The sequence below is a fragment of the Hypanus sabinus genome, chromosome 4 (assembly GCF_030144855.1).
Source record: "Hypanus sabinus isolate sHypSab1 chromosome 4, sHypSab1.hap1, whole genome shotgun sequence".
Lineage (NCBI taxonomy): Eukaryota > Metazoa > Chordata > Chondrichthyes > Myliobatiformes > Dasyatidae > Hypanus > Hypanus sabinus.
The window spans coordinates 167,654,134-167,681,047 of NC_082709.1; the positions used below are offsets into that span (position 1 = coordinate 167,654,134).

The 26,914-nt window shown below is 45.7% G+C and overlaps 1 protein-coding gene across 4 annotated transcripts in view; it reads left to right on the top strand.

Moving 5' to 3' along the window:
- The window catches only part of runx1 (RUNX family transcription factor 1), a 221,758-nt gene extending 216,423 nt beyond the window's left edge, over nt 1–5,335 (top strand). For all 4 annotated transcript variants that reach the window (XM_059968726.1, XM_059968725.1, XM_059968727.1 and 1 more), the window contains one exon: nt 2,803–5,335. In XM_059968726.1, the coding sequence (XP_059824709.1) occupies nt 2,803–3,308 (506 nt within the window). In that variant the 3' untranslated portion in view covers nt 3,309–5,335. The remainder of the gene's footprint in view (nt 1–2,802) is intronic.
- Nucleotides 5,336–26,914: the final 21,579 nt, after the last annotated feature.

A 26,914-nucleotide genomic window follows, 5' to 3' on the forward strand; every position in this document is an offset into this window, starting at 1 on the left:
ACAAATGAAATTCATGTACGTTAGTCTCCATTATGTTGTACTGTAGGTTACCATAGGTTAGAAGGACGATAGCGTAGGTTACAGCGACCTCAGTGTTACAACTTTCAACTCCATGTTGTAGAATAACTTCAGCGGGGGTTACAACACCGTCGCTGTAGGTCAAGGTCAAAGTCGAGTTTATTCTCATGAGCACAAGTACGCGTACGCACAGGTGAAATGAATAAACCTACGGGCAGCAACATGACAGGCATTTAGAAACATGTAAGCAACATAACAAGAAAAAACCTGAACTATAAATTATACATAGTTTGTAAAAAAAACAATTAAACAAAAACTAGCAACCTGATTCACTACCTCAATTAAGTTTATAATAATCTCAATGTAGGTTACAACAGCTGTTATAGAATTGCCCAGAGTTTGTATTTAGCGTAAAATTCTCACTCTCTCTGTCTCTTTCACACACACAAAGCCTTCTAAATGCGATCATCTTTCTAAAATTTGCATCTTCAGCAAAGAAGTGGTTATGTTCATTCCCAAACATGGCAAATCTACAAAGTGAGTCAACCGCTTTAGTCACCGTGCGGATTGTGCAAGAGCAGCATGGACACAGTCCGCATTGTTAACTCCGTGTAGACTGAGGGAAAGTTCCTGAGGCAAAACACAAGCAGCCAAACCAACATCACCGATGTATGTTTACTGGGCAGACGATGAGTAATCAGCGTTTGCACAGGAATACAGTCTGTGGTTGACAATTGCTTCGCTGTACAGTGTAGACGGCCCTGATAGATGGGGTCACCTTGTGGAAAGAGGAAGTGGTTTCCCGTGTTTGCCATCGACTGGCCACAAATCCCATCACAACCACAACAAATCCTGATTATGCTTGGCCTGGCAGCAGGATAAATGACCACGAAACCTTTTTGATCCTGGCAGATCAACCAGGAGTTCATTACCATTCCGAATTGGTGTGTCCGAGACATCGAACCTAGACTGCATGATACTGGGAACTGTTATCATGCTCGCCGGGACTCGACCTGAATTTAATGTCAAGGCACCTTGGCAGTCGCCTTCCGTGGCGCTCTCTCCCGCTTTTAGGTGTCCCATCTATTCCTCTGCCCGCGTTGGTCAGCTCTTGTTACCGGCCTCAACTTCCTGTTATGTGGTGTGCCTCGTATTCTGTTTGACACAGCTGTCCCGAGGCCATTCGGAGGTTTTTATTTGCTACATTACTAATGCTTTATAAGTACACACTGTCATTGTTAGAATGTCAGGTAGGGATTCCTCAGTAGTGTATATAAAAAGACGCCTTCTCATTATTGTTACTGACGCCACACAATCCAATATCCTTGGTTTGTCTTCTCGCCCCTTATCAAACAAAAGCAAAGAGGAAATTTCTTCAGGCCACGCATTTGCGAATTGCAGAAACTATTTCAAATTCGAGCTCCTGTCCTGTACAAGGACGGTGAGGAAACCGGACAACGAAAGGCAGACTCATCACACATCACCGGAGCGTGGGGATGGGAGAGAGGGAGAACGAATTTGCAAAATACACAATGAGAGACAACTTCATTATAGTGCAAGAGATGGCTCGTAGTGTTTCCTTGCTGAGGTAGGGTTACAAACACGGGAAAACCTGCGAATGCTGGAAATCCAGGGTCAGGCGTGCGCAGATTTATTCAATAACCTGATGATTGCGGGAAAGTCGCTGTTCCTGAACTTGGCGGGGCGGGACTTCAGGTTTCTGATGATCGGAGAAAAGAGGACCCGTCCCATATGCTGGGGATCCATGCTACCTTCCGTCAGTGGTGGGGAAGGCTGTGCTGTGCTGTGATGTATTGGGTAGCGACCACTACTCCCTGCAGGCTCTTGCGTTCTTCTGCGTCGGAATTGCTGTACCAACCCATGGTATAACCAGTCTTTTAACATCGTTTACTGAACAATCTGCAGACGTGTGCAGCATGACAGTTTGGTGTACAAAGTATTTGTTCCATTTGAGGTGGATTCTGAGCAGAATTGAGAAAGTAAAACAAAACGCCTTTTGCTTTTTTAGTTATGGAGATATAGAGCAGGAAAACACTCCCTTCGGCCCAATCCCTCCATGCCGACCAGTGTGCCCATCTGTGCTAGTCCCATTTGCCTTTGTTTGGCCCAAATCGCTCCAAATCATTCCCTATCATCTATCTGTCCAAATATCTTCAAAATGTGTAATTGTACTTGCCACCAACGACCTCCAGCGGTACGATGCATATAAGCAACACCCTATGTTTACTACAACGTGGCCGTCGGGCCTTCTTTAACAATTTCCTCCCCCTCACCTTAAATCTGTGTCCTCTCCTTTTAGTCTCCCCTACCCCAAGGAAAAAAAAGACCTTCCACGTCACTTACGCTCTTCATGTTTCTGTAAATCTCTGTGAGTTCACCCTTCCGCTTCCGTCTCTCCATGTAAACTGTCCCAGAGTATCCAGTCTCTCCTTATACCTCCAGTAACGCCACTCCCCCGCCGTGGCAACATCCTTGTCAATTTCCCCCCGAGCCTTCTGCAGCTTAATCACATCCTTCCTATAACCAAGCGACCAGAACTGCCGACTACAACAGTAACGTGACATCCCAATCTTTATACTTAATGCCCGACCGAAGGCCGGCCTGCACTATCTAACCGGTCTTTGATTGAAGCTATTGCTTTCGTTGTTATTCATTATTTTCCAACTGGATTAAACCCCCAAACGTTGAGCACTTTGGGGAGAAGTTGCCTGTTGTGTGTTGAATGTTAGTTACCTAGCTAACTGGATCCGTATTCTCTTGCAGGAGCCTCCGATCTCACCGCATTTGGGGACCCAAGAATGGGAATCGACCGCCAGTTCTCGGCTCTCCCCTCTCTCTCGGATAGCCGCTTCGCGGACCCCCGGATGCACTACCCGGGAGCTTTCGCGTACACGCCCACGCCAGTGACCAGCGGCATCGGAATCGGCATGTCAGCGATGACAACTGCAGCGCGCTACACCTACCTGCCTCCCCCTTACCCCGGTTCTGCCCAGGGGCAGGCGGGACCATTCCAAACTAGCTCCTCTCCATACCATCTGTACTACGGCACCTCTACTGGCTCCTACCAGTTCTCCATGATGGCCGGCGGAGAGCGGTCGCCGCCCCGCATCCTCCCCGCCTGCACTAATGCCTCCACGGGATCGAGCCTCCTCAACCCAAACCTACCCAGCCAGAGCGACGTGGTGGATGCAGATGGAAGCCACAGCAACTCCCCGACAAACATTAGCACCGCTGGGAGGCTGGAAGAAGCCGTGTGGAGACCATATTAACTGAAACAAAGCTCCTCAGCTGACCATTCCACCTTCGCCGAAATCCCCAATGGATCTGGGGACACAGCAAGAACTTCGATCGCGAAAAGGACATCATTGTGTTTGCTTGGTTACCCTAAACGATTTTGTCCTCTTTTTTTCCCATTCTCCCAAACTGTTTCGAGTTTACTGGCAAAACATCTTTTCGTCGTGCACCTTATCATAAAGCAAATGTTTCGATTCCTATTCGCCTTTAGATTTGGCGCCGAGGAAATAAATTGAGACCTTTGTGTACAAGCCGAAAGGAATTTCCCAACATACCCTTTTGCTGCTGTCTGTCCTTCTTTGGTCATAGTTTCTACAGTGCAGCCAGTTTCGGAAGCAGTATGGAGATCTTGTTAGAAAATAATTTTTGAGAGAAAAAAATAAAGAACACTGACTGAAATCACTTCAGCGGCCGAACTGGAGTAAATCTGAATTGTGGCAAGTTTCTGCTTCACACCCTAACGTCAGTTAGTGTCTTTTTTTCTCTCTACTAGCATGACACATTGGGACAGAGGGCCGCTGCTTGGCATAGACCAAGAGCACTAACATTTAACGTGTATTTTTGTATGTTTTCCAACTATCATTTTAAATTAAATGTTGACTACTTCCCACTGAAAGCCCGGCCAGGTGGAGGCAGCACCGGCCTTCTCCACCTCTTCAACACCTCCGGTGGTTTCAGAGAGCAGGATTCGTCTGTCCTGCAGAGATTGAGACGCACGGAACACCTTGGCATCTTTGATGCACGCGGCGAAGATCACACGCACATTTTACATACGGTTACCTGTCTGATACGGAGCAGGCTTACCAAAGCGATATCACGAGGAGAGGGGATGGATAGAGAGCCTCGAAGCCAACACAGATTTGGGCGGAGTTGGCAGTAAGCATGTTGATACCAAACGTGGCGGCTCCGACCTTGCCGCAACTCCCGGCGGTTACATCGGTGGCCTTTCATTCATCCTCGCGCAAAGATTTGAACTGAGTTTTTTTGTTTTCCGGACGTGCAACCAATGCCCGTGGAGTCGAGTAAATACCATTTCTAGATGGTCCCGGGTTGAATAACAGTTGACCTGCAGACGTATATATGAAAGGGTAAAAGATGGACAGATGACACTGCAAATTTAAACAGTTCCGGGCGTGTCCAGCATCCGGCGAAATCTCGGGGCCATGCACATTCTACCCAGTTACCAGAGCCCACTTCCAAAAACAATGTCGTGGCTTTTATAGTTATTGGTTAAATGTTATTTAATTTGCTTCGTGAGTATTGTTTCATTTGCTGGTCAACAGAGAAAGATGATGGCAAAGCGGGACTTTAAATTGGTGTTTCAAAGAATGGAACATGATTGGAAAGGGGAAGGTGTAGGGCTGCTGGCAGCAATCTAGCTGGATTTGTTATTTAATGCTCGTGTTTTCAAGAATTCGTCGTTTATTCTTTAAAAACAAGATATAAGGTTCTCCTGCGTCTATTTGCTACCTTATAAAATCAAGATATGTCAGCTGTCTTAAACATGTGTTCAGTGTGTTGACGTAAGACTGGATCATTTACGCAATTCTAATGAACTATAAATATCAGTTTCTTGAGTCAAGCCTATTATTGTACCTATATTTGTAAATAAGCAAGAGTTTTTTTAAAGAAATCTTCCAGCTCCTCATGGCTAGTATGTGTACAAACATCACTCTGCTCCACACCGCTTTCAGATTTCTCATTTTGGTCAAAGAATTTTCAATGGCATTTGCAAAACTCTAGTTTTTCTTTTATTTTCGAGCTTAGGTGTTGTAGGTAGAATCACATGCGTTAAGATAGCTCTTCCTGTTCACCGCAATCCAGCTCTTGGGCGCCTTTTCTTCCAGCACAGCAGATGACTACAGCGGGGAATGATGCCCAGAGCGGCTGGACTGCTGCAGGTTCTCTGAGGAACGTCACTGTCATCCATACTCTTTGTACCAAAGTTTGTTGAACGATTTCATAGTTCTGTGGCTGGCTAATAAATTAGTTTGTTGGACAAGTATTGACTTGCATCTGTTTTATTATCTGCAGTGCTCACACAAAATACCAGAGGAACTCAGCTGGTCGGGCAGCATTATGGAGAGGATTAAACTGTCAATGTTTTGGGCCGAGACCCTTCATCCAGGACTAGAAATGAAGGGGGAAGAAGCCAAAATAAGAAGGTGGGGGGGAGGGGAAAGTGTATGAGCTGGCAGTTGATAGGCTTGACGAGGTGAATAGGAAGGTGGGTACATGAGGAAGTGGGGTTGTCAGAAGCTGGGACATGATTGTTGGAAGGGGTAAAGGGCTGAAGATGAAGGAAGCGGAGAGGAGAGTAGACCACAGAAAAAGGGGGAGGGGAAGGAGGAGGGAGATGATGGGTAGGTGAGCAGAAGAGGGGGAGGGGTAAGAAGAATGGGGAATTGAAGAAAAAGGGAGGAGGAAAAATTACCAAAGATTAGAGAAATTGATGCTTCTTGTAATTTTCCTCACCTCTTTCCCCCTCATGCCCTTCTGTGTAAAATTACCCTCTTTCTTCCCTCGCTTTGACTTCTCTAACCCCCAGCATTGTTTGCATCAAGGATGAGCTGGGGGCAGCCCACAAGTGTTGCCATGCTTCAGGTGCCAACAAATCACGTCCACAACTCACTAACCCTAATCGTACATCTTTTGGAATGTGGGAGGAAACCGGAGCATCCGTAAGAAACCCACACAGCCACGGGAAGAATGTACAGACAGCAGTGGGAATTAGAACCCGATCTTACAGGTTGTTCTGTAATAGCCACTATGCTACCATGCTGCCCTTGTAATGGCCAGTCCATATTGCTGGCTAATGCGGATCACCCTCCCCTTGCACAGATAAGAACTCAGTCTCCCACACCTTCTTATTCCAGTTTCTGCCCTGTTGCTTTCCATTCCTGATGAAGGTCATGGACCAAAATATCGACAGTTAATTCCCTTCCATAAATGCTGCCTGACCCGTTGAGTTACTCCAGCATTTTGTGTGTGTTGCTCTAGGAAAACAGTCGTGGACTAGTCTCTGCACCTCCTTAAATGTAAGTTCAGCAGGATATTGATAGAGGGGGTATTCATTGACAGCAATTCCACTGAATGTTGGGGTGATTTTCTCCTGCTGTATATTGTCACTGCCTTGCACTTGTGTACTATGACTGTTACTAGCATCCATCAGCCTAGGCCTGTATCTCTGTTATTGAGAAAGACTAAGACGGTTGGGTTGGCGTGGAGAGGTACTCGTCAGTTGGCTATTCAAAAGGCTGAAGAGCCTGTTTCTGTCTCATAAGTTCCACTGACTCTATTCTTTAAACACAAACTTGTTCAGCCTTTCAACATAAGGCAAGTTTTCCACAGCCATGATTACAAACATCATCAAAACAGTAGTGTGACACTTCAAAGCGCTGGACACCCAGGGTTAATTCTTGCCACTCTCTGTGTAGAGTTTGTACATTCTCCCTGTGACTGTGTGGGCTTCCTCCCACGGCCCAGAGACGTACAGGTTAGTAAGTTAATTGGTCACGTGGGTGTAACTGGGTTGTGCTGGAAGGGCTTGTTACCATGCTGTATCACAAAATGAATAAACAGACGTATTAAGAAAAAGCTCATCATAGTGATTTTATCTCAAAGAGCAAAACTAGCATCCAATGGAAAGAGCAAAGCAATATCACAACTGTTAAATCAGATGATATCTCCACATATAATTGTGAATAGTGATGGGTAAGCAAACAGTTAGCAAGAAGAGGAAGTGCTCACAAATATGCCCGCCCTCGGTGACATGACTGTGAAGATATCAAATTTCAAAGTAAACTTATCATGAAAGTACATACTGTATATGTCACCAAATGCAACCCTGAGATTCGTTTCTCTGTGGGCAGTTACTTTGAATACAGGAAACAAAATACAATCAGGGAAAGACCACACCCAACAGGTTGGATAATAACCAACGTGTAAAACACAACAAATTAGTGAGTGCAAGAGAAAAAAAATTAGATATGCGTACAGGCGTCCCCCGCTTTACGAACGTTCGTTTTACGCACTTCCCTTTTACAAAAGACCTACATTAGTGACCTGTTCTCAAATTACAAAGAGGATTTTCACTTTTATGAAAATTTTTCCCAAATAAATTAATGGTTCTTCGCTTTACACCATTTCGGCTTAAGAAAGGTTTCATAGGAATACTCTACCTTTGTAAAGTGGGGGACAGCTGGTATATGAAATGTGCCAGACAAATAAAACAAAATTATCACTTCAGGAACAATGGAAAAGGTTTATACAGGGCCTCAGTACACCAAAATGTCACCAACACCCCTAGCACAGAATTATGAACGAATACAGAGATAATGGACTTTTGGTCACATATCTGGACATATGCACAATGAAGAAACTAGCTGGATTGGGGGAAAACGAACACACTCATACTGTTGAAGGCATGCAAACACCTGAATTACAATGGATTTGCTAAAAGCGGTTATAAAAAGTACCCACAACTGGAGAAGTACTGACAGTGATAATATTCATGATTATTGGTATAAAAATTTACTGTCTTCATCCATACCTTTTACGATGTATGTCAACGACTTAGACTATGGGACTAATGGATTTGCTGATGATACAAAGATAGGTGGAGGAGCGGGTAGTACTGAGGAAACAGAGCTTACAGAGAGACTTAGATAGTTAAGGGGAATGGGCAAAGAAGTGCCAAATGAAATACAATTTTGGAAAGTGTATGGCCATGCACCTTGGTGGAAAAAATAAATGGGCAGCATATGGGGAGAGAATTCAAAATGCAGAGATGCAAAGGGACTTGGGAGTCCTTGTGCAAGATACCCTAAAGGTTAAGCTCCAGGTTGAGTCAGTGGTGAAGACAGCAAATGTCGTCTAGAGGTATAGAATATGAGAGCAGTTGAGGCTGTATAAGGCACTCATGAAACCACACTTGGAGCATTGTGTGCAGTCTTGGGCTCCTTATTTTTGAAAGGATATATGGACATTGGAGAGGATTCAGAGAAGATTCACAAGAATGATTCCAGGAATGAAGGGGTTACCATACGAGGAACGTCTGGCAGCTCTTTGGCTGTATTCCCTGGAGTTCAGGAGAATGAGGGGGGATCTCATAGAAATGTTCCAAATGACTTTAGTCGGAGAGTGGTTAATCTGTGGAAGCCAAGTCATTGGGTGTATTTAAGGCAGAAATAGATAGGTTAGCCAGGGCTTCAAAGGGTATGGGGAGAAGGCAGAAGAGTGGGGATGACTGGAAGAATTGGATCAGCCCATGATTGAATGGCAGAGCAGGCTCGATGGGCCGAATGGCCTACTTCTGCTCCTTTATCTTATGGTCTTAACTATTAACACATATCAACAATTTTCTTAAAATCCTGTAAAAGTGCCCATCTCTTTGACAAAAGGTAAAACGTATCTCTTACTTAACGGAGCAGTCACAAATGACCCATCAAATATCATCCTATTACTTGTTTACAAACTATGTATAAAATAGTCACATCATACATCTTGCAACTGATCACCACTCAGTTCCAGTAGATAGCCAAAATATACTTGCAGAAGAGCAGAAAGCGTGCTATAAGTGTATGAAAGGATGTAAAGAACAACTGATAATAGATTCTGTAAATCTAAACCAAGCCTGGTGAAAAAGCAGAAATCTTTCATGTTGTTAGATTGACTACCAAAAACCATCTGATGCTATCCCACACTCATGGTTAATAAGCAGTTTAAATATATAAAATACACCCAACATTTGTGAAATTTGTTCGACATCTGATGAAGCACTGACGTACTATAACCATCAACAACCAAAAAAGACCAGTATGTGGCGACCACTTTCTGTGCAGGTGAACCGGCTCACAAATAGCCAGCGCATGGGGGGAGACGTTGGTGATGCACCCCTGACGTCATTTCCGCCCGGAGAGGGCGGGCGCTAGGGATTAAATGCCAGCGCCGCGAAGTTTGAATAAACTAGTCTCGAAGCGACTTACCGACTGCGTGTCGTTATTTCAGCGCTGTGTGTAGCACATCGCTACATTGGTGACCCCGACGGTCCAAACGGGATTTGGACCAAAGATGACCGACTCTTCATCTGTTCACACAGTTTCGCTAAAGCTGCCAACTTTCTGGACGCTGCGACCACGCGTGTGGTTTAGCCAAGCAGAAGCCCAGTTCCAGATTCGGCAGATATCCTCTGATTCCACGTGTTACTACCACGTGGTGAGCGCCCTTGACCAGGAGACGGCCGCCCAGGTTGCGTATTTCATACAGTCACCCCCGGAAGAAGGCAAATATGAAGCATTCAAAGCGCTGCTCATTGGGACCTTTGGCCTCTCACGGCGTGAGCGGGGTGCCCGCCTGCTTCATCTGGACGGTTTGGGAGACAGACTGCCGTCAGCATTGATGAACGAGATGCTGGCCCTGGCTGACGGACACAAGCCCTGCCTCATGTTCGAGCAAGCGTTCCTAGAGCGACTGCCCGAGGACATACATCTGCTGCTGGCTGACGCAGATTTCAGTACCCCCGATAGGTGGCGGCCCAGGCAGGCGTGCTGTGGAAAGCCAAGAGGGAGATCGTGGCGTCTGTTGGTCAGATTACCAGGCCACACGCCCAACAGTGGACCAGACCAGGCCCGGCAGGGAGGTGCACACAACACAGAGGCAGGAGTGAGGAGGTCAGTGAAGTGGTGTTTCTACCACCAGCGCTGGGGCACAAAAGCCCACCGTTGTCGCCCGCCCTGCAAGGGCCAGGGCCAGCTACCGCTAATGACTATGGTGGCTGGCCACCAGGACAGCCTCTTGTATGTCTGGGACAAACAGTTGGGACGCCGCTTCTTGGTCGACACCGGAGCGGAGATCAGCGTCTTGCCCCCGATGGGGTACGACACCCGCAACAGGAAGCCAGGACCCACCCTGAGGGCCGCAAATGGCAGCACGATACAGACCTACGGCACCTGTACAGTGCAACTGCAGTTAGGCACCAGCCGGTTCACGTGGGACTCCACACTGGCTGCCATGGCCCAGCCACTCCTGGGGGTGGAGTTCTTGTGAGCTGACAGCCTGCTGGTGGACTTGCAAGGGAAAAGACTGGTACATGCCAAGACTTTCCAGGAGTTCTCCCTGGGTGAAGCCAAGTTGCTGGCCCCACACCTGGACCCCATCACGCTGTCGGTCAACGAATTCACCAGAATCCTGGTGGACTTTCCATCGATTCTGGCACCGCAGTTCACGGCAGCCATGCCCAGACAACGGGTTCAGCACCACATCCCGACCCAGGGACCATCCCTCCACGCCCGCGCACAAACTCTCCCCCCGGAAAACCTCCGCCTGGCGAAGGAGAAGTTCAAGAGGATGGAGGAATTGGGGATCATACAGAGGTCTGACAGCCCATGGGCCTCCCCCCTGCACATGGTGCCCAAAGCAGCTGGGGGTTGGAGACCATGCGGCGACTACCACAGACTGAACGAGGCTACAACTCCAGACCGCTACCCAGTGCTGCACATACAGGACTTTGCAGCAAACCTGCATGGGGCAAGAATCTTTTCCAAAGTAGACCTCGTCCGGGGATACCATCAAATCCCGGTGCACCCTGAAGACATTCCCAAAACATATCACTCCGTTCGGCCTGTTCGAGTTCCTCTGAATGCCGTTCGGCCTGAAGAATGCCGCACAAACGTTCCAGCGGCTAATGGATGTGGTGGGACGCGACCTGGACTTTGCGTTCATCTATTTGGACGACATCCTTATAGCCAGCAGTAGTCGCCAGGAGCATCTGTCCCACCTCCGCCAACTCTACTCCTGCCTGAGTGATTTCGGCCTCACGATCAACCCAGCCAAACGCCAGTTCGGTCTCGATACCATCGACTTCCTGGGCCACAGGATCACCAAAGACAGGACAACACCTCTGCCCACCAAGGTGGACGCGATCTGCCACTTTGCCCGGCCCAACACGGTTAAAGGCCTACAGGAGTTCATTGGTATGGTGAATTTCTACCACCGTTTCCTCCCCTCAGCAGCCCATATCATGCGCCCTTTGTACACCCTGATGTCGGGTAAAGGCAAGGACATTACTTGGGACGAGGAGGCCACGGTCACTTTCGTCAAAGCCAAGGAAGCCTTGGCAGATGCCGCAATGCTGGTGCACCCCAGAATGGACGTTCCGACCGCACTCACGGTGGACGCATCTGACACAACAGTCGGTGGGGTGCTGGAGCAGCTCATCGAGGGGCGCTGGCAACCCTTGGCGTTCTTCAGCAAGCACCTATGACCACTCAAACTCAAGTACAGTGCTTTTGACCGGGAGCTGTTGGCACTGTATCTGGCAATCCGGCATTTCAGGTACCTCTTAGTTCACTGCGTTCACGGACCACAAACCGTTGACCTTCGCGTTCATGAAGGTGTCCAATCCCTGGTTGGCTTGCCAGCAGCGACATCTGTCCTACATCTCCAAGTACACGATGGACATCCAGCATGTCTCAGGAAAGGACAAAGTCATGGCGGATGCACTCTCCAGACCAGCTGTCCAGGCCCTGTCCCTGGGGGTGGACTATGCAGCACTGGCGGAGGCGCAGTAGGCAGACGACGAGATGCCCAGCTACAGGACTGCAGTCTCGGGTTTGCAGCTGCAGGACTTTCTCGTAGGCCCAGGTGAGAGGACCCTCCTGTGCAACGTGTCTACCAGCCAACCTCGCCCCATTGTCCTGGCAGCCTGGAGGCGGCGAGTTTTCGACTCCATACACGGTTTGATGCACCCATCTGTCAGGACAACCGTCCGGCTGGTCTCCAGCAAGTTCGCGTGGCACGGACTTCACAAGCAGGTCAGTGAATGGGCCAGAACGTGCGCGTAGTGCCAAACAGCCAAGGTGCAGCAGCACACTAAAACCCCACCGCAGCAGTTCGAACCTACCCACCGGAGGTTCGACCACATTCATGTGGATATCGTGGGCCCCCTACCAGTGTCCCGAGGAGCGCGGTACCTCCTAACTATGGTAGACCGATTCACGAGGTGGCCAGAGGCGGTCCCGCTCACCGACCCATCTGCCGATTCCTGCACCCAGCACTGATTGCAACTTGGGTAGCACGCTTCGGGGTACCGGCCCACAATACCTCTGACAGAGGCACCCAGTTCACCTCCAGCCTGTTGGGAACGCAGCTGCACCACACAACTGCCCACCACCCACAGTCGAATGGACTGGTGGAACGCTTCGACCGTCACTTGAAGTCGGCTCTCATGGCCCGCCTGAGAGGACCTAACTGGGTGGACGAGCTTCCCTAGGTCCTGCTTGGAATTCACACAGTGCCCGAAGAGGATCTGCACACCTCGTCGGCCAAGTTGGTGTATGGCGCACCCCTGGTCGTCCCAGGAGAGTTCATACCAGCCCCAAGGGGGCAAGAGTAAGAACCCGCAGCAGTCCTGGACAGACTACGCGAGAGGCTCGGCAACCTGGCCCCCGTACTAACTTCACAGCACGGATGGATCCCAACCCATGTTCCCAAAGACCTGCAGAACTGTAAGTTTGTGTTTGTACGAAGTGGCCGACACCAGGCACCGCTACAGTGGCCGTACGAGGGGCCGTTCAAGGTGATCAACAACGGGTCCACGTACGTTCTGGACATTGGGGGGAAAGAGGAGGTTTTCACGGTGGACTGACTCAAACCAGCCCATGTGGACTTGGCGCAGCCAGTTGAGGTTCAGGCACCGCGGCTCAGAGGCAGACCTCCCAAACAGAGGCTGATCCAGACTGTGGACATTGAGGGGTGTATCGCAGGTTCTGGGGGGGGTGGTGTTATGTGGTGACCCACTTTCTGCGCAGGCAAACCGGCTCACAAATAGCCAGCGCACAGGGGGAGACTTTGGTCATGCACCCCGATGTCATTTCCGCCCGGAGAGGGTGGGTGCTAGGGATTAAATGCCAGCACCGCGAAGTTTGAATAAACTAGTCTCGAAACGACTTACCGACTGCGTGTCACCTCTAGCTCTGTATGTAGTACATCGCTACACAACCACTGTGATCAAAATAAACTGAGGTATTTTCTAGGGCAACTCTATAAGCCCACTATGATTTTGTCTAGATTTAATCCTGCTCTCTAATTTACGGGTATCAATACAGAGTAAACCAAATAAGTTTTACCTTGGCACACCTTTGAAACACGGACAATTCAAAATCATATAAGACTGTAAGACCTTAAGATATAGGAGCAGAATTAGGCCATTTGGCCCATCGAGTCTGTTTTGCCATGTCATCATGGGCTATCCATTCAGCTCTAAGCCCTACTGTCCTGTCTTCTTTCCTTACCCCTTCATGCCCTAACTAATAAAGAGTCTACCAACCCCTGCCTTAAATATACCCATTGATTTAGCCTCCACAGCTGGCTGAGGCAACAAATTCCGAAGATTCTCTCTGGCTAAAGAAATTCCTCCTCATCTCTATTCTCAGGCTGTGTCCTCTGGTCTTAGATTCTGCTGCTATAGGAAATATCCACTCCACCTGCACTCTCTTAAGCCTTTTCAACATTAGATAGGTTGCAGTGAGATCCCCTTCATTCCTCTGAATTCTAATGAGTATGGGCCTAGTGCCATCAAACTTCTCGTATAAGTTTCAATCCAAGAATCATTTTTTTCAACTTCCTTTGAACCCTCTCCAATGTCTCCACATCCTTTCTTAGATAACGGGATCAAAACTATTCACAATTCTCCAAGTGAGGCCTCACCAGCACCTTATAAAGCCTTAACATTACATCCTTGCTTTTATATTCTAGTTCTCATTGCATTTTTTTCTCACCACTGACTCAATCTACAAATTAATCTTTAGGGGATACCATAAGAGGACTCCAAGTCCTCAGATTTTTAAAATTTTTTGTTCTATTTAGAAAATAGTCTATGCTCTTATTTTTTTCTATTAAAGTGCATGACCATACACTTCCATCTACCACTCCTTTGCCCATTCTCCTGATTTGTCCAAATCCTTCTGAGGCCTATCTGCTTCCTCAGACTACATGCCCTTTCGCCTATCTTTGAATCATCCAGAAACCTGGTCACAAAGCTATTAATTCTATCATCCAAATCATCAACATGTTATAAAAATAGGCAATTCCAACACAGAGCTCTGTGGAACACCACTGATCACTGGCAGCCATCCAGAAAAGGCTCCCTTTACTCTGCCTCTTTGGCTCCTGCCAATTCTCTATCCATGATTGTATCTTTCTCGTAATACCATGGGCTCTTAACTTGTTAAGCAGCGTCATGTGTAGCAACTTGCAAAGGCTTCTGAAAATCCAAGTTCACAACATCCACTGATTCTCCATTGTCTATTCTGTTTGCTTTTTCAAAGATTTCCAACTGATTTGTCACTACAACTATTTTTTCAAGTGTCTGCAAGTACTTCAAACCACAATCGACTGCAACATCTTCCCAACCTCTGAGGTCAGATTAACTGGCCCATAGTTTTATTTCTTCTGCCTCTGTCCCTTCTTGAAAAGTGGAGTGATATTTACAATTTTCCACTCCTCTGGAACCATGCCAGAATCAACTGACTCTTGAAAGATCATCACTAATGCTTCCTCTATCTCTTCAGCCACCTCTTTCAGAATCCTGGAGTGTATATCATCTGGTCCAGGTGACTACCTACCTTTAGCCCTTTCAGTTTCCCAACCGCTTTCTCCTCACTAATGGTAATATCTCTCACTTCTGCCCCCTGATATTCTTGATCTTCTGGCATAATGCTGGTATTTTCCACAGATTGTTGCAAAATACTTATTTGGTTCGAACGCCATTACTTGTTCCCCTATTACTACCTCTCCAGCATTGTTTTCCTACGGTCCAATGTCCAGTATTACCTCTCTTTTACATAGTTTATATATCTGAAGAAACTAACATTATTCTCTTTAATATTATTGGCTAGCCTACCTTTGTATTACAACTTTTCCAGCTTCATGACTTTTTTAGTTGCATTCTGGTTGGTTTTTAAAAGCTTCCCAGTCCTCAGTAATTTTCCCTCAATTATATGCCTTCTCTTTGGTTTTGGCTTTTCTTGTCAGCCAAGATTACATCATCCTGTCATTAGGATACTTCTTTGGGATGTATCTATCATGTGCCTTCCGAATTGCTCCCAGAAACTCCAGCCATTGCTGCTGTGTCATCATTCCTGCTAGAGTTCTCTTCCAAGCAAATTTGGCCAGCTCCTCACTCATGCCTCTGTAATTCCCTTTACTCCACTGCAATATCAATACACCTGACTTTAGTTTCTCCTTCTCAAATTTCAGAGCGAATTATATCATACTATGGGAACCTATGAGTTCCTTTACCCTAAGTTCTCTAATCAATTCTGGTTTACCTCACAACACCCAATCCAGAATAGCTGATCCCTTAGTGTTCTTAACCATGAGCTGCTCTAAAAAGACATCTCATTGGCTTTCTACAAATTCACTCTCTGTTAAACTCCTAGCTATAATCTTTCAGCCACAATTCAGTGATGCCCACAATGTCATACATGCCAATCTGTAACTGCACTGTAAGTTCATCAACCTCATTCCATATGCTGTGTGCATTCAAGAACAGTATAACACCTTCAGTCCTGTATTCAACATCCTTTTTGATTTTGACCTCCTTTTACATTGCAACTCATCCCGTTGAGTGCAACTTTGCCGTATCATCAGTCTCTCCTCCCTAGCAGTCCCACTGTACACTGCCTCTGTTTGTAAACCAACTAGTCCATCCTCAGCCCTATCACTCTGGTTCCCACCCCCCTGCCAAATTAGTTTAAGCTCTCCCAAACAGCTCTAACAAATCTGCCCACGGGATATTGGTCACCCTCGGGTTCAGGTGTAACCAGTCCCTTTTGTACAGATCATGCCTTCCCCCAAAGAAATCCCAATGATCCATAAATCTAAACCTTTGACCCTGCACCAGTTTCTCAGTCATGCATTCACCTACCAAATCATCTTATTCTTACTATCACTGCACATAGCACAGGCAGCAATCCAGAGATTACTACCCTGGTATCCCTGCTTTTCAGTTTTCAACCGAGCTCCCTAAAATCTCTTTTCAGGACCTCCTCACCTTTCCTACCAATGTCATTGGTGCCAATATGTTCCAAGGCTTCTAGCGGCTCCTCCTTCCTCTTAAGAATGCCAGGGAACCAGACTGAGAGATTTTCCTGACCCTGGCACATGGGTATCTCTATCACGTCCACAGAACCTCGACTCTATTCCTCTAGCTATGAATCTCCTATCACTACTGTAGTCCTCTTCACATCTCTTCTCTTCTGAATCACAGTTGTAAAGACCCAGTTGCTACAGCCCTCCTGGTAGATCATCCTCCTCAACAGTATACAAAATAATAATGTTATGTACCCTGTAACTGGGTGTCTTACCAGCAAAGATAGAAGTGTCCGTTGGAGTCTGGTACTATTTTCAAAACAGTGTTTATTACTAAAATATACAAATCAATATCAACAATGCAAATATACAGATAATACATGTTAGCAATACTAAACCTAAAAGTGTGGGTATAATAATATAGACCGTTCTTCTATGGTGGACTCGTCACCCAGGCAAGGGTGGACACACACACAAGCCCCCACTGGCCTCGCTATAAACACTGTGAGTTAAAATTGACCAATCCTTCGTTCGGTCTCTGATGCCCCCCACTTTTCTTATGGGTTCCAACACTTAAACAGTGCTCACTAGTGTGTCTCTTGGTGCGTCTCCTGGTGTGTCTGAGGGGTGTCTCCCCAGACCCCACTTTTATCCCTACTCACAGGGTCTCAGGTGTCAATCAGTTTTGAATGGCTTAGCCCATCAAACCAGCCCACTCCAGCTGTCCACTGAGGAATTTTAATGAACAGAATAGTACCAAGTAAACAGCCTTCTCCGGAGCCGTGAGTCTTACAGGAGTCATAATATGGTCTCTCTCCCCCGGTGTTATCTCACCCTTGTCTGAAGCAAATGTTCCAGTCCCAGTATGTTTTTGTTCCATCTCTTTCTCTCTCATTAGCAGCCTGGCAACAGTAACGGTTTGTGATTCTCCCAGGGGAGGGGGACGTGGGCAACCTTGCACTCTTCTGCCCATCAGAGCTGATTATCCTTCGTAACAGTATACTTATTATTGAAGGGACTGGTCAAAGTATCTTCAGCATTGCCCATTTCCCTTCCTTCTTCTGACAGTCATCCAGTTACCTGCCTCCTGCAACCTAGGGGTGACTACTTCCCTGCTGCTTCATCAGTAAACCTAAAGGAATGAATTCAAATAGTAGTACTTTCTAAAGTTATAAGTATGAAATTTGGGCACAACATTAAACTTAAAGAAAGGTGCAATAGAGCTAGTAGAATATAAAAAACAGCAGCAGCATACAAAACAAACCAATGGATGAATATGAAACATATAAATATCTGTGATATCAACAAGCAAAGAAAATAGATTATAGTGTCATAAAGAGAAAACTTTTGACAGAATTTCCTTCAGGGCTTAAGAAGATCTGCCAAACAGGTTTAACGGTGAAAATTATAAGAAAGGCAATAACACTTTTGCTATACCCATATTTTGGCACAATATCTTGGTCTGAAACTGATCTTGAAAATTTACAAAGAAAATTAAGAACTGAAATCACAAATTTTAGAAAACACTATGTACACTTGAATGCACTTCGATTAACAATAAACTTAAATGAAACCACAGCCCAGAAAAATGAAGAAGTTCTCACTACAGGAAAAAAAGTTAACCAATGGAAGAACATGACCTTCCATAGAAGACATCTCCACGATCTGAGCAGACTAGATATCGACAAGTATGTGTCAAACTCAAAGTTGGAGACCTCTTCCCAGAAACAGAAGGGTCCCTTCTGGCAACACAGGAACAGGAGGTTAACACAAAAAAAGATCAAAAATACATAATAAAAGACCAACAAATTCAAGATGATAAATGCAGAAAATTCCAATAGAAACCAGAAACAATCCAACACATTACTGGATTCTACAGCAGTTTAACTCAATTTGATTAGTTACACAGGCAAAATCAAGGGGCAAACATCATTCATCAGAGCCTTGCCTTAAAAAACAAACTCATAAACTAAATCACACTTTTCTATAAATTGTGTTATGACTGATGCATTATTACAGATAGGACAATCATAATAAACATCGATATGTGATATTAGACAATAAACAAGCAAGACAACTTACTTTATAGGTATAGCATTTTCAAGCACCAGTAAAATACTGAAAATCAATGATTAAATAACAGCAGAAATATGCTGAATTGAAAGGGGAAATGAGACTATGGAACATGAACAGGGTATACATTGTCCCAATAGTAATATTTATTGAATTGAATTGACTGATCTTTATTGCCATTATACATAGGTACAATGAAACTCTGTTTGGCTTCCTCTTAGGTAACTAAATAAAGCGGTAGATGAAAACCAGACAGTAATAGAAAAACAGTATTAAATAGATAAGTAGCAGAAAATAAGTTGCAGCAGCACCAGAATATCACAGTAATGCACAAAGTGCTGTTAGTGTGAGTATTTGAGTCCTTGTGTGTGCTCACAGTTTCAGTCATTGTTCTGTGGGAGTGGTGTGATGGAGGCCACAGCTCTGGTGTAGAAGCTGGTTACATCCCGATGTCACTACACAGTAGCATTAAACAATTAGGGCTACACAACATTATTTATGTAAATCTTAACACAATACTAAACACAACAAGAATAGTCTGAAAGTTTCTAGCAATTGACAAATGAGCATGCTTGGCTATGCCCGTACCTCAGCTTGATCTGAGAAAACTATATAATAATAATAATAATAATAATAATAATAATAGTAAATAAATAAACAATAAATATTGAAAGCATGAGATGAAGAGTCCTGAGACTGAGTCTATAAGTTATGACAACAGTTCAGTGACGGGGCAAGTGAAGTTGATTGAAGTTATCCCCTTATCAAGAGCCCAATGGTTGACAGGTATCAACTGTTCCTGAACCTGGTGGTGTGGGTATTGAGGGTCCTGCACCTCCCTCCTGAAGGTAGTAGTGAGAAAAGAGCATAGCCTGGAAGGTGGAAGACTTTGATGGTAGATGCTGCTTTCTTACAGCAATGCTGTGTGTAGATGTGCTTGATGGTGGGAGCACATCTAGAAGCTTGAAGCAGACATGCCCACGTTTGTCTCAAGGTGATGTGTGGGTGGCATGGTAATGTATCAGTTGGGATAACGCTTCACAGTTCCAGTGAAGGGGGTTCATTCCCACTGCTGTCTGTAAGCCAATTTTGGATTCTCTCTGTGACTGTATGTATCTCCTCCAGTGCTCCACTTTCCTCACACATTGGTCAGGGTTTGTAAGCTGTAGGTACGATATTGTTAGTGCTGAAAGCATAGCCATACTTGTGGGCTTCTCCAGCACATCCTCAGACTTGGTTTGGTTGTTGGTACATATAACGCATTTCACTGTATGCCTCAATGTTTTTATGCACAGGCAAGAAATATTGCTAATCTAATCTAATCTGGGTGATTCTTCTCATCTTCCTTCTGAGTTCCCAACTTCACAGATGCCATTCAACCAATTCAATTCACCAGAGCACTGGATAACAGTTAAGTGTGCAGGACTCAGCAAGGTCCTGACCACAGCACCATTCACCTGCTCTCTGGGTCAATCGCCAAGGTGCTTTACTACAATCACAATCCTAACATCCACTCAACTCTATTGTCTTGCCAAACCTACATCTCCTTTATGTTGTTGGACATTATTTTCTTTTCTTTTATTTGTTAATGTTCTTGTGGTGTCTATTGCTACATTTTTTCCCATTGAAAGGCCTAGATGGAGTAGATGTGGAGACATGGGGGAGTCTAGGACCAGACGGCACAGCCTCAGAGTGCAAGGATGTTCCCTTAGTAGAGAGATGAGGAGGAATTTCTTTGGCCAGAGTGGGGGGTCTGTGGAAAACATTGCCATGGACAGCTGAGAAATCCAAGTCATTGGGTATATTTAAAGCACAGTTTGATAGGTTCTTGATTAGTAAGGGCGTTAAAGGTTGGAGAATAGGGTAGAGAGAATAATAAAGCAGGCAATATGGAATGATAGTGCAGATTCAATGGGCCGAATGGCCGGATGCTCCTCCTATGTTTTATGGTCTTTTTAAGAAGAGTGTGCCCACTACAAGGACAATTAAATTTACTTGTAATATGTCCTGTTCACAAAAGCAGAACAAATCTAATATGGCTAATTCCTGCCTAAACATTCTCTTCTGATTCATCAGGAAAATGACAGTATGTGTCATTAATAGCATTTTCAATTGGCAGAGAGAAGGCCTTGGCCCAATCTCCAAAGTAAGCCCAGTTAACTCACCGCTCTCCTTGTCAACATTGGTAGTCAGGCCGGAGAGATCAGCTGACAACTAATAACTCCTCACAGGCTGCTTTTTAGATCCACCTGCCCTGGTCACAAGACACCAATAAATGAGTCCCTCTCGACTTGCTGCAACCGTTCACAGTGATGTGCCGGTCATTGTGGTAGCATTGGTGAAGAGAAGAAACTTACTGTGAAGAGTCTCATACTCCGAGGAGACTGCTGGGGGCATCTTTTCAGTGATTTATCCTGTGGATGCTAGCAGGTTTACTGAAGCCAGCACCTTCCTCCCCACAATCCCCAGCACACCAGACTTCCCTCCTGGCAATTATTTCACTAAAGATAATACCCTGGCCTATCGCATGACACTTAATGACACCCTCCCCATCTCCTGAGGTCAAGGCAGCTGCTGTTCAGTTGCCATGGAGACTGGCAAAATTTCCAGCTCTGGAATTCCCCCAGACACTCCCTCAGTGGAATTCTTTCAGGAAGTAACTGTGGATACAAGGGAACTTTTGGATGTCCCTGAGGTTTGTTAACATGTGACATCATAGGTTATTGCAAAAAAATTAAAGTTCCTGCTGTTGGAGTTACCCTGCAGTCTGGTTACAAAGCTGGCTGGGCAACAGAAAGCTAATTACTGAGGTACAAGGAACAATGTGGTTGGTGCAGGGGCCCCAGTATTTTACAAGACATTATAGTTGCTAAGTTAGCCAGTAAGATATGTAGGAACGTAAGTTACAAAATGAATTTAAGTAGTCTACAATATGATAAAGATAGATTATGTTGGTGTGGAAAATGAAAGAAGCATCCAATCTGTGATGCAGAGAGGTCTGGGTGTCTTCATGCATGGTCAAGTCAAGTCAGGTCAGGTCAAGTTTATTGTCATTTTGACTAGCAGTACATAGAAAAGACGAAACAATGTTTCTCCAGGACCCTGGTGCTACATGAAACACAACACTACACTAGACTATGTGAGGCAGCACAAGGCTACACTAGACTATGTAAAACAACACAAAAACTGCACTAGACTACAGACCGGCACAGGACTACATAAAGTGCACAAAACAGTGCAGGGCAGGAGAATAATTAATATACAAAACAATAGGCACAGTAGAGGACAAATTACAATATAATAATAAATGATGTAGATGTCAGTCTAGGCTCTGGGTATTGAGGAGTCTGATGGTTTGGGGGAAGAAACTGTTGCACAGTCTGGTCGTGAGAGCCTGAATGCTCCGGTACCTTTTGCCAGATGGCAGGAGGGAGAAAAGTTTGTGTGAAGGGTGTGTGGGGTCCTTCACAATACTGTTAGCTTTGCGGGTGCAGCATGTGCTGTAAATGTCTGTAATAGCTGGAAGAGAGACCGGATGATCTTCTCAGCTGACCTCACTATCAGCTGCAGGGTCTTGCAATCTGAGGCGGTGCAATTCCCGAACCAGGCAGTGATGCAGCTGCTCAGGATGCTCTCGATACAACCCCTGTAGAATGTGATGAGAATGGTGGAGGGGGGGGGGGGGGGGGGAGATGGACTTTCCTCAGCCTTCGCAGAAAGTAGAGACGCTGCTGGGCTTTCTTTGCTATGGAGCTGGTGTTGAGGGACCAGGTGAGATTCTCCACCAGGTGAACACTGAGAAATTTGGTGCTCTTAGCGATCTCAACGGAGGAGCTGTTGATGTTCAGCTGGGAGTGGTCACTCTGTGCTCGGTCGCTCCTGAAGTCAACAACCATCTCTTTTGTTTTGCTCGCATTCAGAGACAGGTTGTTGGCTCTGCACCAGTCTGTTAGCCGCTGCATCTCCTCTCTGTATGATGACTCGTGTCATCGGCGAGCTCATGACGTGATTTGAACTGTGTATTACTGAACAGTCGTGGGTCAGCAGAGTGAACAGCAGTGGGCTGAGCACACAGCCCAGAGGGGGCTCCCGTGCTCAGTGTGATGGTGTTGGAAATGCTGCTCCCGATCCAGACTGACTGAGGTCTCCCAGTCAGGAAGTCTAGGATCCAGTTGCAGAGGGAGGTGTTCAGGCCCAGCAGTTTCAGCCTTCCAATCATGTGCTGAGGAATGATTGTGTTGAATGCTGAAGTCTATGAACAGCATTCAAATGTATTGTCTTTTTTGTCCAGGTGGGTGAGGGCCAAGTGGAGGGTGATGGCAATGGCGTCGTCTATTGAGCGGTTGGGACGGTACACTAACTGCAGGGGGTCCAGTGAAAGGGACACCAGGGTCTTTATGTGCTTCATGATGAGCCTCTCGAAACACTTCATGATGATGGATGTGAGTGTAACGGGACAGTAGTCATTTAGACAGGACACCGAAGACTTCTTTGGCACGAGGATGATGGTGGCAGCCTTGAAGCACGTTGGAACGACGGTGCTGCTCATGGAGATGTTGAAGATGTCAGTTAGAACATCTGACAGCTGGTCTGCACATCCTCTAAGCACTCTGCGAGGAATATTGTCTGGTCCAGCAGCCTTCAGTGTGTTGACCCTGCACAGGGTTCTCCTCACATCAGCTACGGTAAGACACAGCACCCGGTCATTGGGAGGAGGAGTGGTCTTCCTCGCCACCATGTCATTTTCCACCTCGAAACCAGCATAGAAGTTGTTCAACACATCTGGAAGGGAGGCATCACCAGCACAGCAGGTGATGTTGTCCTGTAATTGGTGATGTCCTGGATGCCCTTCCACTTGCGCCGCGTGTCGCCGCTGTCCTGGAAGTGGCTGTGGATTCGCTGGGCGTGTGCACGCTTTGCCTCTCTGATGGCCTGGGACAGTTTGGCCCCCGCTACCTTGTCACCTGCTCTGAAGGCGGAGTCACGTGTCCTCAGCAGTGCAATCACCTCCGTGGTGCAAAGGTTTATTTATGCAGCTACAGCAAGTTACCAGGAGCAACACACACAAAATGCTGCAGCAACTCGGCAGATCAGGCAGCACTGCGGAAAAGAGAAAACAGTCGTCGTTTCGGGCCAAGACCCTTCATCGGGACAGAAGTTGGTAAGCTAAAAGACTTTTGATTATTAGGAAGAAAGGGTTAATGTATGGAGAACAGTTGGGCAGGTTAGGCCTATGCTCACTGGTGTTTAGAAGAATGATAGATGATTTTATTGAACCATAAGTTCTGAGAGAGATTGACAGAGCAGACTCTTGGGGGGGGGTGAGGTAAGGGGTGAGTATAGAATTAAGCAAAGAGGAATGAAAGGTTTTATGAGTCCTTGGAAATCTGGAGTTGGAGTTGATTGTTATTGTTACATGTACAGAGGTCCAGTGAAAACTTGTCTTGCATATTGTTCATACAGATTAATTCATTAAACAGTGCATTGAGGCAGAGTAAGGTAAAACAAAAGTAGATGCAGAATAAAGTGCAGCCACTACAGAGGAAGTACACTGGAGGTAGATATAGTGCAAGATCATGTAGGTGAAGGAAGTGTCTGGACATTTTTAAGGCAGAGGCATTAAAGCCAATGGGTTGAAAAGTGGAAATGTAGAGTTATAGCTTATTGAATGGCAGAGCAAGCTCAAAAGTGTAAGGGGCCGACTGCTCCTGATATGAATGTTCATAACTCTTGGCCATTCTCAATCTCTGTTTCTTTAAAACATTTATTAAAACCTATCTCTGCTTTATGTAGTTGGACATAATGTTTCTTTAAATCACTTGCCAATGTTCCTGCAATATCCACTGCTACATTTTTGCCCAGTTAAAGATTGAAAGGTTGTTTTTAAAGATAACTCTTTATTAAAAGCGTGAACTACTTGTAATATATTTACAATCCACCAGGGGGAGGTAGAAGCCCATTTCCATTGTGATACGTGTCTACAAAAACACACTTCAAGCCTGTTCAGCCTAATTAATGTGTGACATCGGCAATTTGGAAAAAAATCTTTGTTCTTAAACCCAGAACACAAAACGCTTTGTGATGGACAACTGTGTTCTCTGCGGGTATGATGATTAGTTTCAATAATAAAGCCTAACTTTTAGATTCCTACCAGTAAGTTTACTCACAGGCGCCATAGAGCTGTGGGTTACTCGTCAATTTAACTGTCAATGCTTATATTTGAATTTCAAGCCTAAATGCATGGCGATAACCTCAAATTGACTTTAAACAAAGAATACCCGAGGGTTTGATGACAGCAGTTTTAATCCATTGTGTTCTGTTAATCTTTCTTGCCACCATTGGGTGGCGCCAATGTTACGATTAGCAAGGCCCGACCAGGGAAGGATAGATTCATTCTTGAAGCATCCTCATTACATTCTACAGGGGTTGTATTGAGAGCATCCTGAGCATCAGCATCACTGCCTGGTTCGGAAATTGCACTATCTTGGATAGCAAGACCCTCTAGCGGATAGTGAGGTCAGCTGAGAAGATCATCGGGGTCTCTCTTCCCGCCATTATGGACATTTACAGTACACGCTGCATCCACAAAGCAAACAGCATTATGAAGGACCCCACACACCCCTTATACAAACTCTTCTCCCTCCTGCCATCTGGGAAAAGGCACTGACACATTCAGGCTCTCACGACCAGACAATGTAACAGTTTCTTCCCCCAAGCCATCAGACTCATCAGTACCCAGAGCCTGGACTAACACCAACTTACTGCCCTCTACTGTGCCTATTGTCTTGTTTATTTATGCCTGCACTGTTTTGTGCACTTTATGCAGGTCTGTAGTCTAGCTTTTTTTCTGTGTTTTTTTTGGTACGTAGTTCAGTGCAGTTTTTGTACTGTTTCATGTAGCACCATGGTCCTGAAAAATGTTGTCTCATTTTTACTATGTACTGTACCAGCAGTTATGGTCGAAGTGACAATAAAAAGTGGCCTGACTTGACTTGGTTGCTCCACTGGTGCCAAGGTCAGCGATGTCACAGAATGGTTGCAAGGTCTTATAAAGGAACAGGGTAATACAATGCAGGACGAGGCTCTGTAACTTGACCTTAGGTGGCGTCTTAAAAAAAGAAAGAACTTAACGTTTTTAATCCCTGGCTAAGAGCTATAGAGTGTGGAAAGGCAGGTCTGATGAATATATGGCTGAATGAGTGATTCAGGATGGAAGGTTTTAGAACACTGGCTGAGAGACTGGTGTAAGGGGCCGGGCTTCAGATTCCTGGATGACTGGGGCCTCTTCTGAGGGAGGTACGATCTGTACAAAAAGGACGGGTTATACCTGAACCCAAAGAGGTCCAATATCCTAGCAGGCACATTCAATAGAGCTTTTAGGGAGGGTTTAAACTAATTTGGCAGGGGGATGGGAACTGGAATGATAACCCTGAGGAAGGGGAAAACAGAAATAAATTGAAGGTAGCACACAACAGAGATTATAGAAAGAACAGGCAGGAGGTGAGGCTTAATCAAAGCCAGTGGGATGAGTTACAGGGCAACAGAGACGTGGTGCAGTTAAAACAGAAAGCAACAAATACTGGACTGAAAGTGATGTATTTGAATGCAGATAGCATAAGAAATAAAATGGATGGTCTTGAAATTCAGCTACAGATTGGCAAGTATGACGTTGTGGCCATCTCTGAAACTTGGCTAAAGGATGGCTGCCATTGGAAGCTGAACATCCAAGGATATACGGTGTACTGGAAAGATATGTTAGTTCGCAGTGGGGGTGGTGTGGCTCTGTGTATAAGAAAAAATATTAAATCATTGGAAAGAGATGACATACGATTAGAAGGTGTAGAGTCTCTAAGGGTTGAGTTAAGAAATGGCAAGGGTAAAAGGACCCTAATGTCAGTTGTACACAGGCCTCCAAACGGCAGCTGGGATGTGGATTACAAATTACAGCAGGAGATAGAAAAGGTGTATCAGAAAGGCAATGTCATGATAATCGTTGGTGATTTCAACATGAAAGTTGATTGGGAAAACCAGGTCAGTACTGGACCTCAAGAGAAAGAAAGTGTAGAATGCCTAAGGGATGACTTTTTAGAACAGTTTGTTGTTGAGCCCACTAGGGGATTGGCTGTGCTGGATTGGGTATTGTGCAATGATCCAGAGGTGATAAGAGAGCTTACAGTTAAGGGACCATTGGGGAACAGTGATCACAATATGATCGAGTTCACCTTGAAACTTGAGAAGGAGAATCTAAGTTCCAATGTATCAGTATTTCAGTGGAATAAAGGAGATTACAATGGCATGAGAGGGGAACTGGCCAAAGTTGACTGGAAAGGGAAATTTGCAGGAAGGACAGCAGAGCAGCAATGGCTGGAGTTTCTGCAAAAAATGAGAGAAATGCAAAACAGATATATTCCAAATA